The sequence below is a fragment of the Xyrauchen texanus genome, chromosome 18 (assembly GCF_025860055.1).
Source record: "Xyrauchen texanus isolate HMW12.3.18 chromosome 18, RBS_HiC_50CHRs, whole genome shotgun sequence".
In the NCBI taxonomy this organism is placed as follows: Eukaryota; Metazoa; Chordata; class Actinopteri; order Cypriniformes; family Catostomidae; genus Xyrauchen; species Xyrauchen texanus.
In genome coordinates, this window is record NC_068293.1 from 35,199,008 (window position 1) to 35,221,237 (window position 22,230).

Here is a 22,230-nt window from a genome sequence, read left to right on the forward strand (position 1 = left end):
CAGAATGATTCTGAAAGCTTATACCACTATATATATGTGTATTAAACATGAGCCTCACTTTAACCCAGATTTGTGTGTTTTTTGTTTTTTGAAGAAAATGAAGGGCAAGTCAAAATTATTTTTTTGTGGTAATCAATTTTATGCTGTCGATTGAGCTTAACTTATATTGAACCTGGAATATTACTTCAAGGCGATCAAGCTGGTTTTTGGAACAAGGTAGCTGTAGGTTAACAGCTTGACCAAGATCTACCAGGGGTCTACCAGGTCAAGTCAACCTCAGCCCCACCAGTTGGTAGGCAATATTGTGTCTAGTTGGTATAACTTTTTTGAGGAAATTACCTAAAGGTGTATTTCCACCATCAGGCCGAATGGTTTTTGTTAGAGAAAGGGTTTGTTCCTCATTGGTTAAGTTTTTTTTTTTTTCAATTGTGGTGCTGTGAAATCAGGATTAAAATGGAATGTCTGAGCAAGTGACCAATCGTTAATCACCACATAACTACAGGCATTCCACCAGCATGGTTCTCTGTCCTGAGTATGGTTTGCTAACCGTGCTGAGAATTGAAGGCTGGGAACGATTTGTAATCATACCGTACCGAAGCGTGAGCTAATTGACCTGTGACTCACTTTGCACAGAAATGTGATCAGAACTTTTCAATGGTGGAAAAGAACTACCCCTAACCCAAATCTTGGCAACAAAAAATGAATATATTGCAAGTGTTTGCTACTTGGCAAAAAACAGTCACAGATAGACACATACTTTAAATATGAATTTACTCATAAATAACCAGTATGGACTCTTTACAGAAGAGGGAATAACAACAGCTATTGTAACTATGTTTTTTTGGTGGAAACATTGGTTACCATGTTACATTTTTGTAAGTGGATGAAGTGTGTGAGCACCTTTAGGGCAGATATCGGTGCAGGGGATGCACATCTTAATTCTGTTCTCCTCTACCTCCATCTTGTTGCTGGGACAGGCTCTGACACAGGAGCTGTGGTCCACAACGAAGTTATCTGTCACACCACACACAGAGAGGGACAACAAACAGTCAGATGTCAAATTGCCCCTGAACAAACTCTAAGCAATCTCTGTGAGAAAGGCCATTGACATTTTGTAATGGCAGAGAAGAAACCATCCATTCTCACAAAAAACATTAACACATCTGCACCGACTCAGTGGGAACCATGACCGTGGCATCTGTGTGATTGAAGGGGCCCGTTTCCAGTGGGGACTGGACACAATGGCATCCATCACCAGGGAGAAGACAGGGGATTCAGTGAGGGCCAGATAAAGGAAGATGGAGGTCTCACAAGTGAAAATATATTTTCATGACAAACCCTCAAAGCAGTTCTCAATCCAAGGGCTAAAAGACATGAGCAAGCCCTACCTTATTAAATATGACAGGTGACCTATGCTGTTTTTTATTTCTGTTCTTTATTATAATTTTTTATTTAATACTTTAGCATAATCTTTTATTCCGAATGCTTATGTTGTAATGCCGCATTTTTAAATCTAGTATAAATAAAAAAATGACTAAATAAATAAATACATATATAAATTAAATGTATAGTTTGCAACTGAAATATGCAAAGTTGATCTGTCATGTGGGTACAGTTGTGCTTTCAGTAATCCTATTTGTTGTTTTCCCACTTGATTTTAAACAGCTTTTTCCATGCTGTCAAAACAGAGTTTTCACACTTCTATCAGAAGTAATTTATGGTACAGTGAATGTAGGAATTTTCTTAAAGCAATGCTTCATCCAAAAATGAACAGTCTGCCATAATTTACTCATCCATTCCAAACTTGTAAGACTTTCTTTCAATGCCAGTACATTGTGCATAACAAAAATGCTTAATAAAGCAATGGCGTCTGGTCACAAGACACGTATGAACCAATGAGGTTTCATGTTATTGGTGGAGCTGACATTCTGGATTTCAGAGTTGTTTATGATTTTATTAATGATTGTATCTGATTAACAACTTAAATTATGGTTTGTTCATACAAAGTAATTATGAGTTGCATGGACTACTTTTATGACACTTTTGGGTGCTTTATAAATTATGACGGTGAGTCACAGTGCACACACATTTGCTGAATTGTATTTAATTCAGCAAATGTAATTCTTTAAATTATTCCCTTTAGTGTAATTGGGGTTTACAAATGCATTTTGGTGAGTAAATGATGACAGGGTTAACCATCCCATTAAAGTTGGTAGGGACATTGCTCTACCATCACAACCTAAATCCACACCTATGTATATGAGCAGGCTTATTTGGCATGGACACAAATTAAAAATTACATGTGTGTTCTTTATGTCTCAAACAAATGTGCCTATCACATCTGTCTCACCTCTAACATGTGCAATGTGCCTCAAGCTCTGATAGAAGAGATAGATGAACTCAGAAGCAAATTTATTTCACCTGCTTAACATGTGTGACCACAACAAGAATTAACCCTGGGTAAAAACACAACCTTCATAGAGACAGCAGAGAACCCAAATGAATAAAAGAAGCACAACCACACTGTACTTCACTACTATCCCATTGAATGTAGTGGTCTTGTGTGACTCTGGATGGCGGTCTGTATTACAAATCTGGTAGCTGAGTACTCCACAATGACATTCATTATGGACTGAGCACTGGAGTGGGCAGCTGTCAATGTGCAAACCCTTCATTCTGCACCAGTGGCAGCCCAGCAAGGGGGAATAATGGAGCTCACCCTCACCTATCATCTAGCCATCACTGTTATCATAGCTCTCTTTCATTCCTGTCATGTCTTCTGTTACTCTCTCTCTCTCTCTCTCTCTCTCTCTCTCTCTCTCGTCTCTCTCTCTATTATCTCCTCTTCAAAGCTGTCATGTCAATTCACCAGAAACTTTGATTCCTCTTTCTTTCTTTCTTTCTTTCTTTCTTTCTTTCTTTCTTTCTTTCTTTCTTTCTTTCCTCCCTTCCATTTGGATTAATACCAAGTCGATGAAAAGGGAAGAGTGGATAGTCTCAAGACAATAGGGGATAGCAGAGATGAAGTACAGGAGTGTGATTCAGCAGTTATAATAGCAGTTATAACTCCTAGGGGCTGTACATATCCACTGCACCATGTAGTGTGAGGACTCAGGTGCAGTGTCCATCCACCTCATTTCCATTCAATCAGAAACATGCTTACACTCCTACATGTGTGCACCTCAACATGGCATCTGATGTTTAACCCAAACCCATTTTTGTAATTGAAGTATCCACAATAACACACACACACACATGCTTGTATTCTCTCTCTCTATCTTCCTCTCTTACGTGGGCACTTTTTGACGCAGAATGCTCCATAGGTGTATTTAGCCCATGGATTGTGCTCCAGCTGGAATGTGGTGGGGTTGTAGACAAACGGCTGTGGGCACTGCGTCACACATGCGCCACTGTCATTGAAGTTAGTGCAGGCCTGGACACAAGGAAATAACATTACTGACAGCAATAAACATTGAATTAATGCAAGACTCTGGCAAAAAGTCTGTGCTACCAATTTTAGGGGCCATTCACACAGGACATGTCTGTGTGTTCCATCTGTAGTCTTTTTTGCTGTGAGTCTGTAAATTTACATTTTTGGCCGTTGGATGAGCATCATGAGATGCTGTATCAAGTTCAAATTTTGGCTTGCAGCACAGCGAGTCGATTGGTGTAATTGATACATTGCCAATGATTTATGGGAGTTGATGCTCTTATAAACACACCTTCTGTTTCATTCCATTGTGCTCCATCTAGCTGGTTCAGACACAAGATTGTGTCCTGTGTAAATGCCCCCTCACAATCTCGTTTTAGGACATAATGCAGTTCTAGTCAGGCTTGGCTTCAAAGGGGGGTTGGATGGGCCTAGCCCACCCATTCATGAGCTTGGCCCACCTAGACAACCATACAAACACCCACCCCTCCAACTGTTTGGCCAACCCGGAGGGTCCAATGGCCTACCTTACATCTTAGAGCTGGAGCCGGGCCTTGTTGTAATATGTGTAGAAAAAAAAATTCTCTACTTGATATTTTTTTTTTTACAGATTCAACTCATAAAAACAAATGTTGACACCAATGTTACATACTGTAAAAGCAATAAAGCTGTAATACTACAAATAAATGATGATTAAAAATGGCTGAAGTTATGAAAAAAGGGTCCTTGCTTTATAAATCTGACTTCCTAAAGAGAATGTGAAAATGCCCGGTTTTCTGCCTTGAGTTGCTGAGATGTAAAAATAAATAAATATATAAAATAAAGGCATTGATCCAAATCCCAATGCAGGCAGTGAAAGTGCATTTTCAATTAAAAGGGAACAATTGAGGAGTACAATATCAATGATTACAGCTGAGGATAACTAATTAAAAACCCAGGGAGGTGCGATAAATCACTTTTCCAAGAGCTGGAGGAGCAAAGAACAGTCAGAGTCTGGATCTGCACAGGCAACTTGTAACAAAAGATCCACAGAGGTGTGGCCCTGCTCTCATTCACAGTGACATTGTTGGAGGAAATTAGATTTTAATGGTATCTCTGGTGAAAAGATCATTCCCTATAGGGAGATTTCTGGTCAAAAGCGAGTCATCTGTAGGTAATATTTATCTCTTTTACAGATGTGAATATTACAAAGAACAAAAACTTGTAAAACCTTGGGATCCGAAATATGTCTGCTGCTGTTACTGAAAAAATTATACAAACATGGGTTTATGTAATGGATGATAAGGCCACAGATGACATACAGGCTCTGACTGTGTATGTTTTGGAAAAGGTATAACATACTGAGACATCTGTAGGTGTGGTTTCAATAAGAATATATCATTTTATATTTTATTTTTGCGAAGTCAGTGTAACAGACCTAAATAATGCGTTTGTAGCTCAGCTTCACCTAACATGCTATTCTGACTGGAATTGGCCTCTGCGTTGTGCTCATGCTCCGAAAGACCGAGGTGACACACAAAGTGTATTTAACACTTCCTCAGCTAATATCTTTTCATCAAATGTTCGATGAAATATTGGGTTATTTGTACTTGGACAGACAGATGAAGAAAGTGCTCTAAGACTCTTTAAAACCAACTAAACAAACTGACTGTGATTTCAGCGCAAATTCATAACTGGTCAACACAGACCCAATGTACTGATTATTGTAGGACTTATCTACTATTTGACTAGTCAGCATAACCCTTTGTATGAGTGTCTGAGTGTGTGTTTGTTACAGAAGTAATGCAGACATACGAAGCAGTCCGTGTCCTTTGGGCCCGAACAGCCTCCAGCACACTCGCGATGACAGCAGTCACTGACATACGGTCCAAAGCAGCGACCATCACACTGCTCAGCACACACCGTCTTTGTCACTGAAAGAGAGAGAGAGATTCATGTTCAGAGGCTATTTGTGAACAATGCCTGCAAAAAACAAAACAAAACTAAATAAATATAACTAATGTAATTTTCTAAATTAATAATATCTCTGTTTTTCTTAAAGACACACTGTAGCAAAAATACAATTTCTTTAAAGGAATAGTTCACCCAAAAATGAAAATTCCCTCATCATTTACTCATCCTCATGCCTTCTCAGTTGTGCAAAACTGTCTTTCTTCTACAGAACACAAATTTCGATTTTTAAAACAATATTTCCATACAGGTGCATGTAGATTGTGGCCAGAACTTTGAAGCTCCAAAATATAAACATATAAAGGCACCATTCAAGCAATCTAAACGACGCAAGTGGTTAAATCCATGTCTCCAGAAGCAATATTATAGGTGTGGGTGAGAAACAGATAGATATGTATGTCCTTTTTACTATAAATCTCCACCTTTGACCAGCAGGACCAGTAGGTGGCAATATGCAAACAATATGTGAATGGCCAAAAAAACTAAAAAAATTAAGAACAATGTGAAAGTGGAGATTTATAGTAAAATAATATTTAAACATTGATCTGTTTCTCACCCACACCTATAATATTGCTTATTAAGACATGGACGTATATGGATTGTATGTATTTGGACTTATATGTATACTTAAGGAGTCCTATGGATTACTTATATGCAGCCTTTTCTGTATATACTTTTCTGAGCTTTAAAGTTCTGGCAGCCATTCAGTTGCATTATATGGACCCCCAGGGCACAGATATTCTACTAAACATCTTTGTTGGTATTCTGCAAATAAAAAGGTTATACACGTCTTTGATGGCATGAGGATGAGTAAATGATGAGAAAATGTAAATTTTTGGTTGAACTATCCCTTTAAAGGGATCGTTAACTCAGAGGGCGGCTCTACCGGGCTGGCAAATGGTGGCAAATGCCATCTGCCTCCCCAGTATAAGTTTACAAATGTATAAAAATAAATGTAACGGGTGGCTTTTGACATTGTGTAGGGGTTCATTCAAGTCGAACTGCCTCAGCTCTCACTGAACGCACAAATGACCACACAGACGATCATGTGATTGATTACAGCAGCAGCCAATCGCATGATTGGTTTAAGCAGCGGCTAATGGCGTAATTGGTTACAACAGCAGCCGTTCGTGTACTTGCTACTACAGCGCATGTAAAGTATTTGGGCACTCACGGGCTGAGGTTTTCTGAGATTATTTTCTCAAGCACAACAACAATATGGACAATTTCATGGATAAAAAGGAGGTAAGAGATTCATTTCTCAGTTGTTTTCAAGTCTTCACTGAATGATTATTTGATTTATCGCTGTCTGTTATAGGTTGAGACATGTTCTCAGCACTTTCTGTAATAACTTTCATCAGGTATGTGTAAATACCAGATGAAACATCTCCAGTTCTTGAGTAGGAGTTTCTATTTAATCTGATCTGTGTGTAGTTTGATTAGCCATTCGGAATGTGTTATTTTGAATGTTATGATGGGTGTTTGTTGTGTTTTTTCCGTAGTCCATGCTCTTTTCCAGTGGAGAGAAAGGGGAAATACATTATGTCCCTCATCGTGATAGCCTTCTCGGCCATATTGTTTGTGTGTAGAGCATGTGTGTTGTCTTTTTCTCCCTCTCTCTTAATCGCTCTCAGGTGTGGGGTAACCAGGTGATCGGACTGTTAATGGGGCACACCGGCACACAGTGTGTTTCCTTCCTATATAAAATTAGTATTCAATGGTTGGATTGTGCGATGGGAGACAGATGTTCATGAGCTGTGCCATATCGGTCACCGGTGCTCAGATTGAAATCATGTTCCCACTGCTGGAGCAGAGTTTGTGGTTGTCACTGTCTGAAATTCGGAATTAGCTATTTTTTTTTATATAAAATGGTCAACAAATGTGTCTCCCCATATTGTTTATTGCATTTCATTTTTAAAGTGTAACACCCATCCACTGATATATGAAAATATTTGTTTATTAAAATAAAACGTTATATTTGGGCCAATTAGAAACCAGAACCTCTAAAAACTAGAGGCAAAATGAAACCACAAGACAAATCAGTCATTGTGAGAAATAGGCCTCAGAAGGAACAATGTGACCGTTAATGCTGATGCTTGCTTATCTGCTTTGTATGTTTTCGGCACTGTCTTGAGCACAACATGTGCTTGATAAGAATGCACTTCTGTAAGTGAGAGGAAACAACCCTATTTATGGAGGATTGAGAAAGTTTGAGGTGGGTGGTGCAACCAGCCTTGTGTGACAAGAACCATATAAACCCCTTGCTTGCTTTTAATAAATCAAAGAACTGCTTGTGACATTCTGTGTCCGAGTATTTCTTCCCACTGGTGAATTCATCTCCTGATCGAAGAGTGACTGCGAGGAAGGCAGAATAAAGTGTCCGAATCGTATTTTACTAATAGTCATGTTCTTAATTAAAGTGCTTATCTATATGTTTATCTACATGCACTTTCCATCCATGAGTACACTTAACATAAGGTGGTGACGTATAGTCCAAATTGCCAGTTTTACAGTATATCAGACTAAGGATCATTTATAATTTGATGATGTGTTCAGTAGACAATGTCTTGGTTCTCTGGAGATCGAAATTGTGTTACTTATTTTTGTGACATTTATTATAAATTATTGTTTTTTATGTTGGCAAATCAGCAGCAAATTGGTTACTATATGGTTCCTGTATAAAGTGCAGTTTTAGTGCAAATTCATGGATATTTATAAGTTGATATTGACTCCATTTAACGAACTAGTACTTGTTGCAATGAAGCTTGGCACCTCAATCCATAAAACTACGCATGGGCGCTTTCTTTGGTGTTGCCACCCCTCATAGTCTGCATACTACCTCCTTGCCACCCCATGACATAAAAATGTCTAGATTATTCCCAGAATTAACCAATAACTACATTTAAAAATCTGTCTAAATCTGTCCGAATATGCATTTTAGTGTACTTTTCAGAGTAGCATAGTCAGCTACTAGTGCATAGCTCATGAACACATTTTTTTTTTTTTGGTCCTCTGGGAAATCTTTTCAACAGACATCAAAGCATATGTAACACACATAATTATTACAGTGGTGAAATTTTGCAGTTCTGAAAGCCCAACAATGCAATATTGTAACGTGTCCAAAATTACCAAAAAATAAATTATGCTTAAAAAAAATCATGATTTTATAACTAGTGGCGTCCTAAAAACACATTTAATGAGGAAAAAATAAAGCTTATCAATATAAATGCTTGGGTCTCTGAGGGTTACCCATACTGCCTTTTGTACTACACAGCCTTCTCTGGATACCAGTAAGAGCTGTACAGTGAGTAAACACAGCACTGGCCCGAGAGAACATGTGGAGATGTGTGGTCTCTTAGCTGTGGCTGATGGTGATAACAGCCCTACTGCTTTGCTATTTCTGCTAGGGATATTCACAGTAATGAATACAGACATTTAAATGAATTCATGCCATATGGCTTGCAGAATACACCTCCAATGTTTTTTTTTTTTAGAAATAAGGCCAGAAACATACTTTACACAAGTAGACGTGACTACTTGGCCAATGCACTGCAAGTGCACAGTCCCAGCAGCTGAACATACTTAACATGCGCTCTTGTGTTGCTTTAGCAAACCTCAAGGAGGGCAACAGATTTATGTTCAAGCTAGATTTTTTATTCTTCAAGTTGAACGCTATAAACATGTTGAAATTAACAAATTTGCTCAAAAAGATGCTGACAATGCAGTGCATACTTGTGTTGCATTATGAATTGCGGACTGGGTTCTCATATTTCATAATGTAATGACACACACACTCGACATACACACTTGTGTAGTTGTAAGTATTCATGTTTGCATACTTACGTTGAGAATTGTTTGGGCCGAAGTGTTTATCGTGTGCTTCAGGATTGGACCATTGCTTTACTGTTTATTTAACATGCAACTGTCTATTTTTAAGGCTTTGCCTACCTATCCATATACAAGTAAGAGTGAACTTCCCTCATTATGAAGAGATGCATAGTTCAGATCATTATTTCACTTATTTAAAAGAGTGCACATTTTCAGTATATTACTAAGAGATACATACAGTATGCATAAAACCATAACTAAAGACCCACTGATAAGAACAATGCCACATTGATTCATTCACAATAAAATACACTTTTTAAAATACATCCGGTTGTCAATTATACACCATCAGTCTTCTAAAAGTACATAGAATATGTTAAAACCGATCATTTGGCCTCTGAGTATTTCATTAGTGGCTCAACAGCCATGTTGTATATCGTAGCCACATTTTAGGTCAAGAACTGCTGCTCTTGTTTAAAAATAATCCCTGTTTAGCGATTCACAAATTGATGCCAAATCGAATTAAGCTTTAATTGTTTTGTATTTTGTATTTATTTTTTTATTTACTAGATACACGTTTACACAGTAATCACTCAGTTGAGGAGAAATAAAGATTTAAGTTTGCAGAAATGACAGAGAAATTATAACAAAAAGCCATCAAGAATGTTTAATGCTCTCAACTTTGTAAACAGCTTCATTAGCATGAGATGGAACTAGAATCCATTTCACAGTTGCACAGTTCCCCAATTACTTCGTCCTTTTCATTTCGACAATTAAGAATACTCAAGCTAGGCAGCTGGGAGAGGCAAGCCATGGATTTAACCACCATGGTGCTCTGCGGTAAGAGAAGAAAGGTGAAGATGGCGAGACGAGAGAGGAGGAGAGAAAACTAATGGGACTTATCTGCTGCAGTGCAGTGACTTGTAGTGTCTTTGTGAAGGCAGTGTAAAGACTTGCTTGTGACTATCTAAATGAGATCACAATATGCTGTGTGTGTGTGTGTGTGTGTGTGTGTGTGTGTGTGTGTGTGTGTGTGTGTGTGTGTGTGTGTGTGTAGTGAGAGAGAGAGAGGAGAGAGAGAGAGAGAGAGAGTGAGAGAAAGAAAGAAAAAGAGGCTCTGTTATAAAACTAGTGAGCTGCCTACATTTTAATTCTAAGATACCTTCTTAAAAAAATAGAAAGGCATCCAAGGAAGTTGAAAGTAGCTACTGTAGAATTCTGTTAGCATTCCCACTCAACAGTAGTTGCATGGCCTACAATACTCAACAGCAGTTGCATATTATCTACAATAATATAATGACACCTTTTTAACCTTAGCGGTATTCATAGAGCTTTACACTGCGTCTTATTCACCCATTCACACACACATTCAAAGCAGAGCTGCAATGCAAGGCACTAGCCTGCCATTGGGAGCAACTTGGGGTTCAGTGTCTTGCCCTCAGCATGGGTCGTGTGGGCCGGGAATCAAACCACCAACCCTGCGATTAGAGGACAACCTGCTCTACCACCTGAGCCACAGCCGCCCACATCATTACGACGTATGTACCTGACCATTTGGCTAATGTTGTTACTGATGAAGTGATGAAGTTTACTTATTGTAGCCAGTTTAGTGTCGGATTTGTGCAGTTTTGCGGTTGGGTGCAGGCTGTCTATTACCCCCAGGTCTGTCGATTCAAAGGCGTTACATCTTTAGGAGTCATGGGGCGAGTGCTCCTCAGACAACACCTTGAGACGGCACTGTTTGTTCTGCTGTTGCTCCTCTGTGATGGTTATTGTTGAGTTTTTGTCATTTAGATCTATCCCAGCCATTTTGGTTTATTTTTCTTTGTTACCCTTATGTTTCACGCTAACACTTGTGGCCTGAATGGAAGAGTGGCTTTTGTTTCAGAACCTCCTATTGTGAAATGTGCAGTTACCCGTGCATATTAGCCCACCTATGTGTTATATTACCACCAGCAGCATGTTTGTTTTGATTGTGTTTTGTGTGTAATTGTTTTGTTTCTTTCTTCATGTATGTTTTCTTTGAGGCAATGAGTGGGAAGGTTTGATCGTACACTAGCTAAGAATGCCAAGTGTGCCTTTTATTTATTTCTGTTTTGTTTAATGATTTGATCTGAGTATCTGGTGGGAGCCTGGCTCAGATGTGTTCATTTTCTTCATTTGCTGTATAATTGTAGGTTTGTTTCATTATATTGGTTTAAATTGGCTGAAGCCCAATTAATAATTACTGTTTTTTCATTTGTAGTGTGTGATGTTTTTTTTCTTTTTTTTTTCTTCTCTTTATAGCAATTGGCTACCTTATCGTTTGTGTCTGGGCTTTGCTGGCAATTTGGTGTGAACCTATTGAGCTACATCTTGTTTGTAACTTTGTTACCAGTGAAATGTCAAATGTGGACCTCTTTATGTTTTGAGTTCTACTAAAATCTGTGTAGATGAATTTGTGTCTGGTGGCTAATTGCAATTTCTTTTTTTTTTTGTGCTTATTTCAGGAGCTGATGGTCCCGGGGTAGGGAGCCTAGCTGTCCTTGCCATTTGGTGGTGGTATTATCCTCACAGACTTTGTTTTGCCGCTGGAAACTGCTTCTCTCTCACGTAATGTGTGTGTGTTTTGTGTATGTGAGTGTGATTATGTGGTGTAATTGGATGAGTGGCGTGGTCTTAGGATACTCACTTCTCAGCAGGCCACCCTTCTGGTAAGCCTCAGCTCATGTCTGTTTGTTTTGTTTTTGGTTTTCTATTTTGTTGTTGCATTGAGCCACCCAATGTTAATAAAACAGTTTCATATATTTATTGCTGTGAAATTTTTTTATTTTTTTTGTATTGATACCCACATCTCCTCTTGCCTTCTATGGTAATGAATATGTGTGCCCTAGCTATTCTGTGTAGTAATTTCCCTGTTCACAGAAATGGCGTGGCATAGTCAGCTTCTCTATCTTGCTCATTTTGTAGTACTACTGTTATCTTTACCCTGCATCACAATGCCACACTTGCAAGTAATAATAATAATAATAAAACTACTACTATAATAATAATAACAAATATAGGTATCAAATTAGGTATCATCGTACTCAAGGAATGTAAACACAGCAGTCTCAGGACCATACGTCAAATTAGTCAAATGTCATAAGCAATTGTACACATTTCCTTATATCTTTTGACCAAAATGTGGTGCTGGACCTAAACACTAAAGGTACCATCAGGGCATGGTGATGATAATGCATATCATAAGGGTTTTGTAAAGGTCCACAATAAGTTTGTAAAATACAACATTTTATGACAAAATTCAAAATGGCCGACACCCAAAATAACGAAAATTGGAAAACTGGGTATCACTATGAATACTGAAGAAAATCTAAAATGACCAGTCTCATGATTTAAGGCCAAACTACTCTTTAAGTTATAAGCAAAAATAAAATAAAAATTGACCACCATGTGGCACTGTGCCAAAACTGTGCAGTTACCCTCAAGCAATGAAGGCTATGACACATACCAAGTTTTGTTTCAATACGTCAAAGCATTGCAAAGATACAGCCTCACATCCATTTTGGTGTGCTCACAATCAAATTAGTTGAAGTGCCATTCAAGAATGGTTTCCTACATCAAAAAGCCTTTAATGAATTGTCCCCAGTGTCCCTAGATGATACATGACAAATGTCATGCAAATTGGACATTCAGTCAAAGAGGAGTTAATTTAAAAAAATGTATTTTGGAAAATTCAAAATGGTGGAAAATCTATTCAGAAACTGAAACCAACTGAAACAATTAGATACGGCATGAGCCACGGAATTTTCATTCTAGGACTTACGGTTTCAAAGTTATTTGCATTAGCGTAAGTGCAATTTTGAGCATTGGTGATAGAAGGTTTTAGTTAGAGACCCCAAGGTCAGTTACATTTGAGAGTGTCCTCTATCTGCATGCCAAATTTCATAACTGTCCTATGTATGGTTCTATGGGCTGCCATTGACTCAACAGCAGAAAAAAGAAGAAGAAGAAGAAGAACAGCTGTCTAATTTAGGCAGTAGACAGCAAGGCAAATCACTAGGTTCTGGAACAGAGGTAGACAGAAAAGCCTGATCAAATAAATGGTTTCCCCATTTAAGTAACATATTCCTCTCAGAGTTCTTGAAGATGGAATGAAAGCAGAGCTGAGAGAGAAGAATGACAGAGCATGTTGGCAGGTGGAGTGGTAAAGTGAAAAGACAAGCACATCTGCAGAAGAGAGAGGAAAAAGGAAGCACAATTAACATTATGATGAACTAGGGTGTGTTTGAGGGAGAAATAGGAAGCCTTATATTGTTCCACTTGACCTGACAAACAATTTTATTGTATGGAGGAGTCTATAAAAAATTATTGTCCATTAAACAAATAAATAATGCAATCAACTGGCAGGACAAATGTTCTGTGAAGTCTATCTCAAGAGCAGCAGTAAAATTGCTCTGCTCATCTCTGTGATGATAAAGCATTGAATGCAGATGCATGGTCTCAGTTGTTCTGAAATCCTATTAGCAGGTCCATACAGGATCTACAGACTTTTTCCACATTTCTACCCTTTTTTAGGAGAAAATCTGTAGAATTATGTGGCAAGAATTTAAATATGGTAAAAGTGTGCTAAACAGAGCTGAGAGTAGCCTACTATACTCTGAAAGGGAAACAAAACCCCAAAAGTTAAGACAGTGTCATTATTTTTTCACCAAACATGTAAGACGTATCTACCAGAATGTCCATGCTGCTCTGTCACTTGAAACCATTTATTATGTTTGGAATAGAATGGTAATGAAAGTGAACGGTGACCAGGGACAGAGCAGCTTGTACATACTGCTATATATCTCCTTTTGTGTTTTAAGGAAGAAAGAAAGTCATACAGGTTTGGAAAGACATGAGCATGAGTAAATAAAGACCATTTAAAAAATAAAAATAAACTATCCTTTAAAATAGCTTAACCTGCAAGATGTAATTGGTTGAGCAGCTTCACCTGAAAAGTTATGCTGGTCGGACCAGCTTCAACAGTGGAAACAGCATAGACCCGCATAGGAATTAATACTGTTCTAAGATGTTTTTTTCAGAAGGTTGCCTATTAACTTTCCAACTATGCTAGCCTATGCTAGTGTAATAACATAACAGTTCTGTAATGCACAATTATTTATTTTGCGGCACACAAACAGACAATCAAACAAAATGCAATATGAGTCAAGTGTTTCATTCGACTGCATTAGCAAGCTTTTCGTGATGGGGATGATGACAATTTTTTTAGATATCTTAGTACATTTGACGGCATAATACGTGCACGCTGAGGGAAATCAGAGATATGGTAAGTTTATGTAAGATTGTTGAGAGGAACCCTGAAAGAAAGAGGGGGAGAATGCAACTTTGTGTGAGAGTTTGGATGGAACTGAAGTAATTAATATCAGCTAGTTTTAAGTGCAGCTGGTTTCCACAGCTACAAGTGAGAGGAAAGGGAGAGTCATCCCGTCTCTTTCTGCAATTATCCTCCACTGGGAGGCCAGTAGTGTGCCACGGCCTGATAGAGGTGCCGTCACCAGATCTGCCGAGAGACAGCTGGAGAACTCTTACAGAACGACTCTTCACCTCTCTCTGTCTGCTGTCTCTGCAGAGTCTGCATATTAGATCCATGAATAAAAGTTGTTTCTGAGGGATACTTTGATCTTTTTGAAGTCCTTTTTTATATACAGTGTATATAATGCTATTTAAACCACTTTGGAATAATAAGAAATAAAAAAAATTTGCAATGATAAACCAATGTTAAACCACAGCCACAAAAGACAGTGTATTACAGTGGTTTTACCATGGGTAAGGGTTGTTCTTTTGTCACATGTAGGTTTGTCAATTTATTAAAAAAAAATCACACTTTATATTAGGTGGCCTTAACTACTATATACTAACATTTAATACAAACAAGAATATGTATTTACTGTGTAACTACAGTGTAATTAAACATGTTGTTTTAGAGCACTTTGGTTGAGTTGCATCATAAAAAGTGTTTTTAGGTTGCTATGTCAAAGATAGAAAAACACTCATGATCCCTGCATTCAGAGTTACAATCTGTTCAGCAGTGTATGATCACAAGAATGTGTGCAGTCTCTCTGGGTTAAGCAAGCCTGAGTTTGGTTTGTTCTCTGCACAGCTGCACATTGCCTATACAGCTGGAGTTTCGCTTACTGCCCCCTGCTGAAAAATGGTGGTACTTCAAGATTGAATTGTTCTGATGGTAGGAACTTTTCATGTTACAGTATGGGGACATGATTATTTGAGTTCATTTATTTAATCCATTCTTTTTTATATAATTAATCACACCAAATGAATGTGCTAAGTGCATAAAAACCCCATAATTATAGTAAAAGCACATACAAGTGGTTTTCTTAAGCACAATGTGAAGTAAAACATGGTAAAACACTGATGGCATGACCCTGAGTGGCTTATTGAAGGGGAGGAGGGACTGCAAAATGATGTAAAACAGATAGGAACTTAAACAAGAGGTGTTTGAATCGGTTTGAATCCAAGTGAATGGAGGAGATGGCTCGAACCGTGCTCCTTGCTCAGACTGCTGCATAAACTGTGTAAACAGTACAGGAACTGTTCCTAGAAACCATAGGAACAGCTTCTAATAAGGTATCTACGTATGATTATCTATGCAGTGGAGGCTTTTGCTCTTAAGTCACAGAAGTGGCAGTTTGAACTCCACCATTGTCAACAAGCTGGAAAAGACATAAATTAATCTACTGGAGTTTTGTATTTTATCCACCTATAGAGCTGAAATATTCTTCCAAAAATCTTTGTTTGTGTTCTGCAGAAGAAAGAAAGTCATACACATCTGGGATGGCATAATCATTTTCATTTTGGGGTGAACTATTCCATTAAATGAAACACTAAAAGAGATGATTTTGATTTATGACCTATTGCCACTTAACCTCAGATTGCTCCAGAGATATTATGACTACTGGAAGTCTACAGTACTGTGAGTGACTTTGGAAAAAGCATCCACTAAATGACTACTTATCACTAATAAATAGAAATATCAGTCTATGAACATTATAGAATCATTATTGAGTGTAGATTGTGACACTCACAGCTCTGACATTGGTTCTCCTTTGGCCCCCAGCAGCGTCCATTACACACTCTATGACACCTTTGACCTGAAACCAGGACAGGAAAAAACAAAACATATTAATAAAGTCAGTGTGAAATGGCATTCCTAACCTATTTTACATAAGAAACCTTTCTAGTGAAACAGGTCATCCAAAGAGAAAATAATTAGGACAGAGCTTAATTTTGTCAATGAGAACTGATTGCTGAAAAGTGGGTGGTACAAACCAGTATGGAGGCAAGTGATTTTTATTAAATGTATTTGATATTTCTGAGGTGAAATGTCCACTGTAGCACTAAAAGTGATTTAAATGTTCTCTTAAACAGATGAGGTTTTGAATGTAAATGCTCTATCGAGTTTTAAATCAACAAAACCTCCCTTCCAAACCTGAACCTTAAACCAAACCTCACCGATAGTGTCATAAATGCAAATGTGAGATGAAAAAGGCAATTACTGAAGCAACCACATCCTTTTCTGGTGCTTCTTTGATGATTTTGGTTCACATATCATCATATACACTCTTCAAGCCTCATAATCTAAGCCACGTACAAATTATTTCACAAAATTGTAGGTATACTAAATAAAATGGTAAATGGTCTGCACTTATATAGCACCTTTTTTAACCTTATAGGTTACCAAAGCGCTTTACACTGTGTCCCTTTCACCCATTCACACTCACACTCATACACCAATGTCAAATTTTATATATGACGAGTAAAATGACCCTTTGAATAAACTGTATATTATCACATGCATTGGCCATCGGGAAAACAGATGGTGGGAGACATTATGCTGAGACCAGCGCCAAGCATTTTATGTTTTTATGTTTATATCAATGTAGCACAGTGGTAGAACATGCCCACAAAGCACAGATAGAGTTCCTAACATTATAACATCATTGCAGAGGCAAGACAGCTGCCATTTGAAGACCAGCCTTGCAATGCGTGGCACGGTGCGATCTCAAGAAAAAGGTTGAGAGGCGCGGTGTGAGCACAAAGTGAAAGTGTGAGCTTGAGGCAAGGAGATCGTCTGTGTTCCACGACTGCTACCTGGTCCTTGAATAACATGTAATGTGCGAGTAAGGGCCATGGAGTTTCTGGTGCCCCCCTCAGAAGTTAATAATATGCATATAGGGAGTGGCGGTACTGATTACCAGCTAACGGAAATCCTGCTGCTGTCTCCAAGGTTCTGTCACAGCATCTCTGATTAATAGTGCACTAGCCAATGCAGAATTTGGAGACATTGTTGGAACCCTGCAGGCAATCTACACTGTTATTATCCCATTTAATCCCACTGGTAATAATTGTGACCAGGGTCTAAAAGGGGTTTTTGATGTATTTTGCAGAGTTATCAATAGTAAATGACAGTGCAGACTTTTTAGCATGTCTGTCAAAACTCTGTGAATCCTGTAAATCCTGTCATAATACACTTACAACTACCATATTTTGTACATCATTTGAATTGAGTTGTGCTGTGTTCATTTTCTGTTGTTCAACTGGTGGGGTAGGTTTTGTGTGGATGACTGAAAAATACATCTGTATGAACCATATTTTGTCCACTCATGTTTCTAAAAAAAGATTACAATTAATCACGATTAAAGGGCACCTATTATGGAATTTTGAAAATTACCTTTCATGTAGTGTGTAACATAGATTTAAGTAAACAAAAACAAAGTTTTATATATGAAAGTTCACCGTAAAAAAAGTTATTGTCTCTCAAAAGTAGGAGTCGACTCTGAGTCAATGTAATGAATCGTTTTCCCAATGAGTCATTTTCCTTTTCGTTGTGACGTCAAGATGAAAAATTATCAAATTGGCCACGCCCACTCATTGTGGGACACCAGGGAAAACTTGAAAACATCATGTCGACAACAAGACGCTGTGTTCTGAAGTGCATATCAAAAGCGACCTTTTTTTCACTGCCCAGGGACGAGCATGTGAAGAATCAGTGGCTAGAGTTTATATTTACAACTATACCACACAAGTATAGCCCGAACCTTGTGCTGTGTTCGCGTCATTTTAATGACGATTGCTTTATGAACATGAATGCTTTCAAGTGTGGATTCGCGAGCCGGTTGATACTTCGTTCAGTACCAAGTTTATTTGGATCAGCTTCCTCCTCCGAATCACAACCTGTAAGTATTATTAATAATTGTTGCTTTTATGTGTTTTTTAGCATGCTTAATAAGTATTTGTGTGTGTTGTGTAAGTTACGCTCAGCGCAGCTTCTAGGTCTCCAATGTCAATTATTTTGAAATATGTGAAATGTTTGTCGATGTTATTGGAGTTGTCATAAAGAATAGAGCAATAACTTGTAGTAATGCAGTGCTTTATCAATATGTTTATGCGTTGGGCTAACGCAAACAATAACTGATGGGTGTTTACCACCGAACTTTGAGCTATGATCGCTAACATAAATCAACTCAAATTCCTTCTCTGATTTTGATTTTTTTACTACAAAGCGGTGATGGGCGTTCCGTTTCCGACAATCTCTGCACTGAGTATACCAATCACAACTGACTGGGTCATCTGACCAATCACCGCAGATTAGCGTCACGCAAAGGAGGGGTTTGGAAAAATGAGTCGTTGAACGAATCATTTGGGAGTCGGTGAGCAAATCACGTAAACATAAATGCATATTATAAGACAACAAAAGTGTTTTTTGTCATTGCATGCATGTAAAACTGTTGTTGGGGACTCCCAAAACAATATTAGGAACATTTTAAATGCCATAATAGGTGCCCTTTAACTACAAAAAGAATTATTCGATTAAACGTCATTCAATATTTTAATTGTTTGACAGCCCTAGTGATTATATAAGAGCAGGTTGGTTTATAGGACAGAACATTCTTTCACACTGCCCCTGTTCTGGGGAGGTGGAAAATAGCCGTCACTGACTGACAGAGCAATATTCTCACAGAGCTCTGCCCGTAACATCTCTGCTCCAGAGGAGACAGCCCCAATGGTTTTACAACACTCATTTGTAGGACTGTTTCCTTTTTTTCTGTCTCTTTGTACGTTCTGGCACCCAAGCTTAATTGACTGTTGGGTAATTGCAGTGTGAGCATGGCTGACTGATGGAGTGTTGTCCTCTGTCCCTGTTCCACTTCAGTTAAGAGTAATTACACTAGTGGCTTATTCTCTTCTATTACATGGGCCAGGAACTTCTCACACATCTCCCCTTCTCTCCCGTTACCACTTTTCGAGTGACTTTTTACTCTTAGTTCCTGTTTTTCTGCATAAGTCCTCTCGATTTCTGTTGTTCACTGTAAACTTTTATTAGATTTTGAGAGATGGCTGGCCAACTTCCTTTCTAAAAAGAACACTTTACTTCAAAATATTAATTCTGTCATCATTTACTTACCATTCTGTCATCTTCATACAATGAAAAGGGTTATTTACACTTTTTAGCTGTCTTGAAAGCACCAAAAAGTTCAACAAAAGACATCAATGAAGCCAAGCGTCAAGTCTTGCAACCTCTTGTTTTCAGTGATTGTGAGTGACAAATAGTTATTCAGCTTGGGATAGGTTCCTCACACAAACCATTAACATGGCTCCAGAAGACTTTAATTATAACGCGCAAGTAGTACGGACTACTTTAACTGTATTTGTATTGTGCTTTGTTGTCCTTGACACCATCTGGTCAAAATATGCTTTCACTATAAGCATAAAATAAACCTAAAAATTTTGCAAAACATCTCCTTTTGTGTTCAACAGAATAAAGGTCATAATGGATTGGAATAACATGAGGGCGAGTAAATGATGACAGAATATTCGTTGTTGGATTAATGATAGTACATAGGAGTAAAGGGGATTTTAGGAAGTACACCCACTTCGTAACTTTTAAACAGTCAAGACTAAAGGTCAGATCAGAGCATGAACACAGTTCCACACTGCAAAGACTGAATTTAAAGGGGTCATGACATGAGGAATCAAAATTTCCTTAATCTTTTCACATATAAGATTGTACTATAAAAAATACTTTTGAGTTTCAAATTCAAAACTTCCTCCTCACGGCAAAAAGTGCATTTGTTGAAACCTTGCTCTCAAAATGACTCTTTCTCTACTTCCTCCACACTTTGATGTCACACTGTGATGATAGACATTTTAATCTGACCACCTCCACAACAACACATCAACACTTACATTATCTTATAACTTCCATTGCCCGGGCCAGTAGTGGCAAACAGTGAGATGACAAGGAGAGAGCAGGTCATTCAAGATTCAAGAGTTAACCACAACAGTGGGCGTTTACTGTCAATTCTTAAAAGAGAAGTAGCACCAAAACAGACAGAGGGTCAGAATGAGGATGGGGAATTATCATATTTATAAATACAGGTATATGACTGCTTTTTTGCAACAATTTAGTGAACCTCAAGGAACATATATCATGACCCCTTTAAATGAAAACCTAAATCAGTGAGATGATAAAACTGTCACCTTGTAGGGGTGTTCAAGGTCTTACTTGGTTAATTTTAATGTTTACATTGGCAGTCAAGATCATTCTACACGTATCCTTACCTTCCATAGTGACACTTCTAACCTAATCTGAAGATTACAAATATTGGAAAAAAGTAATTGATAAACATTGGTTAGAAGTGCAGGATTGCATTTTAATTGGTAAAAGGATCATTGGTCATTCCTTGTTGTTTTTTGAACAGCCAATGTAAATAGTCTGTCCAAATAACTAAATAAAATCAATAAGGACACCTCCCCCAAAACAACAAGAGATTATGTGTTTATAAGGGATTCCATATTCTGAGACCCTTGATCTTGGCAGTGGGGGATTGACAGATGTTCGCTCTATATGATAAAGCAACATTTGTTTTTTAAATGAATACACAACTTAAAATTCATAAATAATTTTATCATTTACTCATCCTAATGTTATTCCAAACCCCTAAGCTGTTATTTTACATTCAAAAAGTGCTGTATATACTTTAAGCCTTACATAATTTTCGAGAAACTGACTGAAATTGTATTTGTTATTCACTGATAATCTTACTCTCTGCCGATGCTGTTAGATCTCATTTGCGCTTGTGTTTAATACAATAATGGCATCTATTTCTCTTTTTCAGGTTTGGAATGACATAAGGGTAAGTAATAATGACATCATTTTCATTTTGGGTTAAATTGTTCCATTCAGGACTCCTAAATGGCTGTCTGTCCCAAAACTTTAGAAATGCTTCACTGATAAAATACTGCACAAATAACACAAAAAATACCCATTCACAGTGTATCATTCTCTCATTGGGACAAAACTCACAGAAGTTGCTGCTATTGGACGGTACAACCAGGTGATCAGGGCGGATGTTTTTCACAATGTCCTGCCAGTGGATGGTATCAGCATGGCACAGGAACTTGTTCTGGTCCACGTATACCCCTCCATTCAGAATTTCTGTTAAAACAGAGAGCAACAATAAAACACCATTGACTACCTTATGACCTATGTCAGCTGGCAGCTCTGAGAGTATTATTACAACAAAGGTGACCTCATCATTATTAGGCATTACCACAAGGGTCTGTACATGCAGAGAGCAAGAATAATCTAAACTAAATTGACATCTGCACAGAACGACTTATTTTGACACTTTGGCGTCTGTGCTGGCATAATTCGGTTAGGAGAGAGCGCCCTCTTACACAGGTTGGTCACTAAGGCACCCACCACATCCCACGCATTCAGAGCCAGTTATGTCTGTTGCTTTAAACCTGGATTACCTCACCTCAAAATGAAAATCTATCACCGTTTACTCAATCTCATGATCTAACCCAGTATGACTTTGTTTCTTTAGAGGAACATAAAAAGAGAAATTTTGCAGAAATGGATGTACTGTTTTTTATTTCTCAGTGCAATTACAATGCATTGGGGCTGAGGCTTTTATGCTTAGAAAAGATGAAAAAGCACTATAAAAGTATAATGA

At 38.0% G+C, this 22,230-nt stretch overlaps 1 protein-coding gene across 3 annotated transcripts in view; it reads right to left on the reverse strand.

The window, feature by feature from the left end:
- The window catches only part of LOC127658734 (receptor tyrosine-protein kinase erbB-4-like), a 401,640-nt gene that overhangs the window by 92,630 nt on the left and 286,780 nt on the right, over positions 1 to 22,230 (reverse strand). For 2 of the 3 annotated variants that reach the window (XM_052148193.1, XM_052148191.1), the window contains exons 4-8: positions 21,576 to 21,707; positions 16,294 to 16,359; positions 5,225 to 5,343; positions 3,292 to 3,433; positions 901 to 1,014 (exon numbers count right to left, since the gene is read on the reverse strand). In XM_052148193.1, coding sequence (XP_052004153.1) covers positions 901 to 1,014; positions 3,292 to 3,433; positions 5,225 to 5,343; positions 16,294 to 16,359; positions 21,576 to 21,707 — 573 coding nt within the window. The remainder of the gene's footprint in view (positions 1 to 900; positions 1,015 to 3,291; positions 3,434 to 5,224; positions 5,344 to 16,293; positions 16,360 to 21,575; positions 21,708 to 22,230) is intronic. The other variant, XM_052148194.1, reaches the window with a different exon arrangement.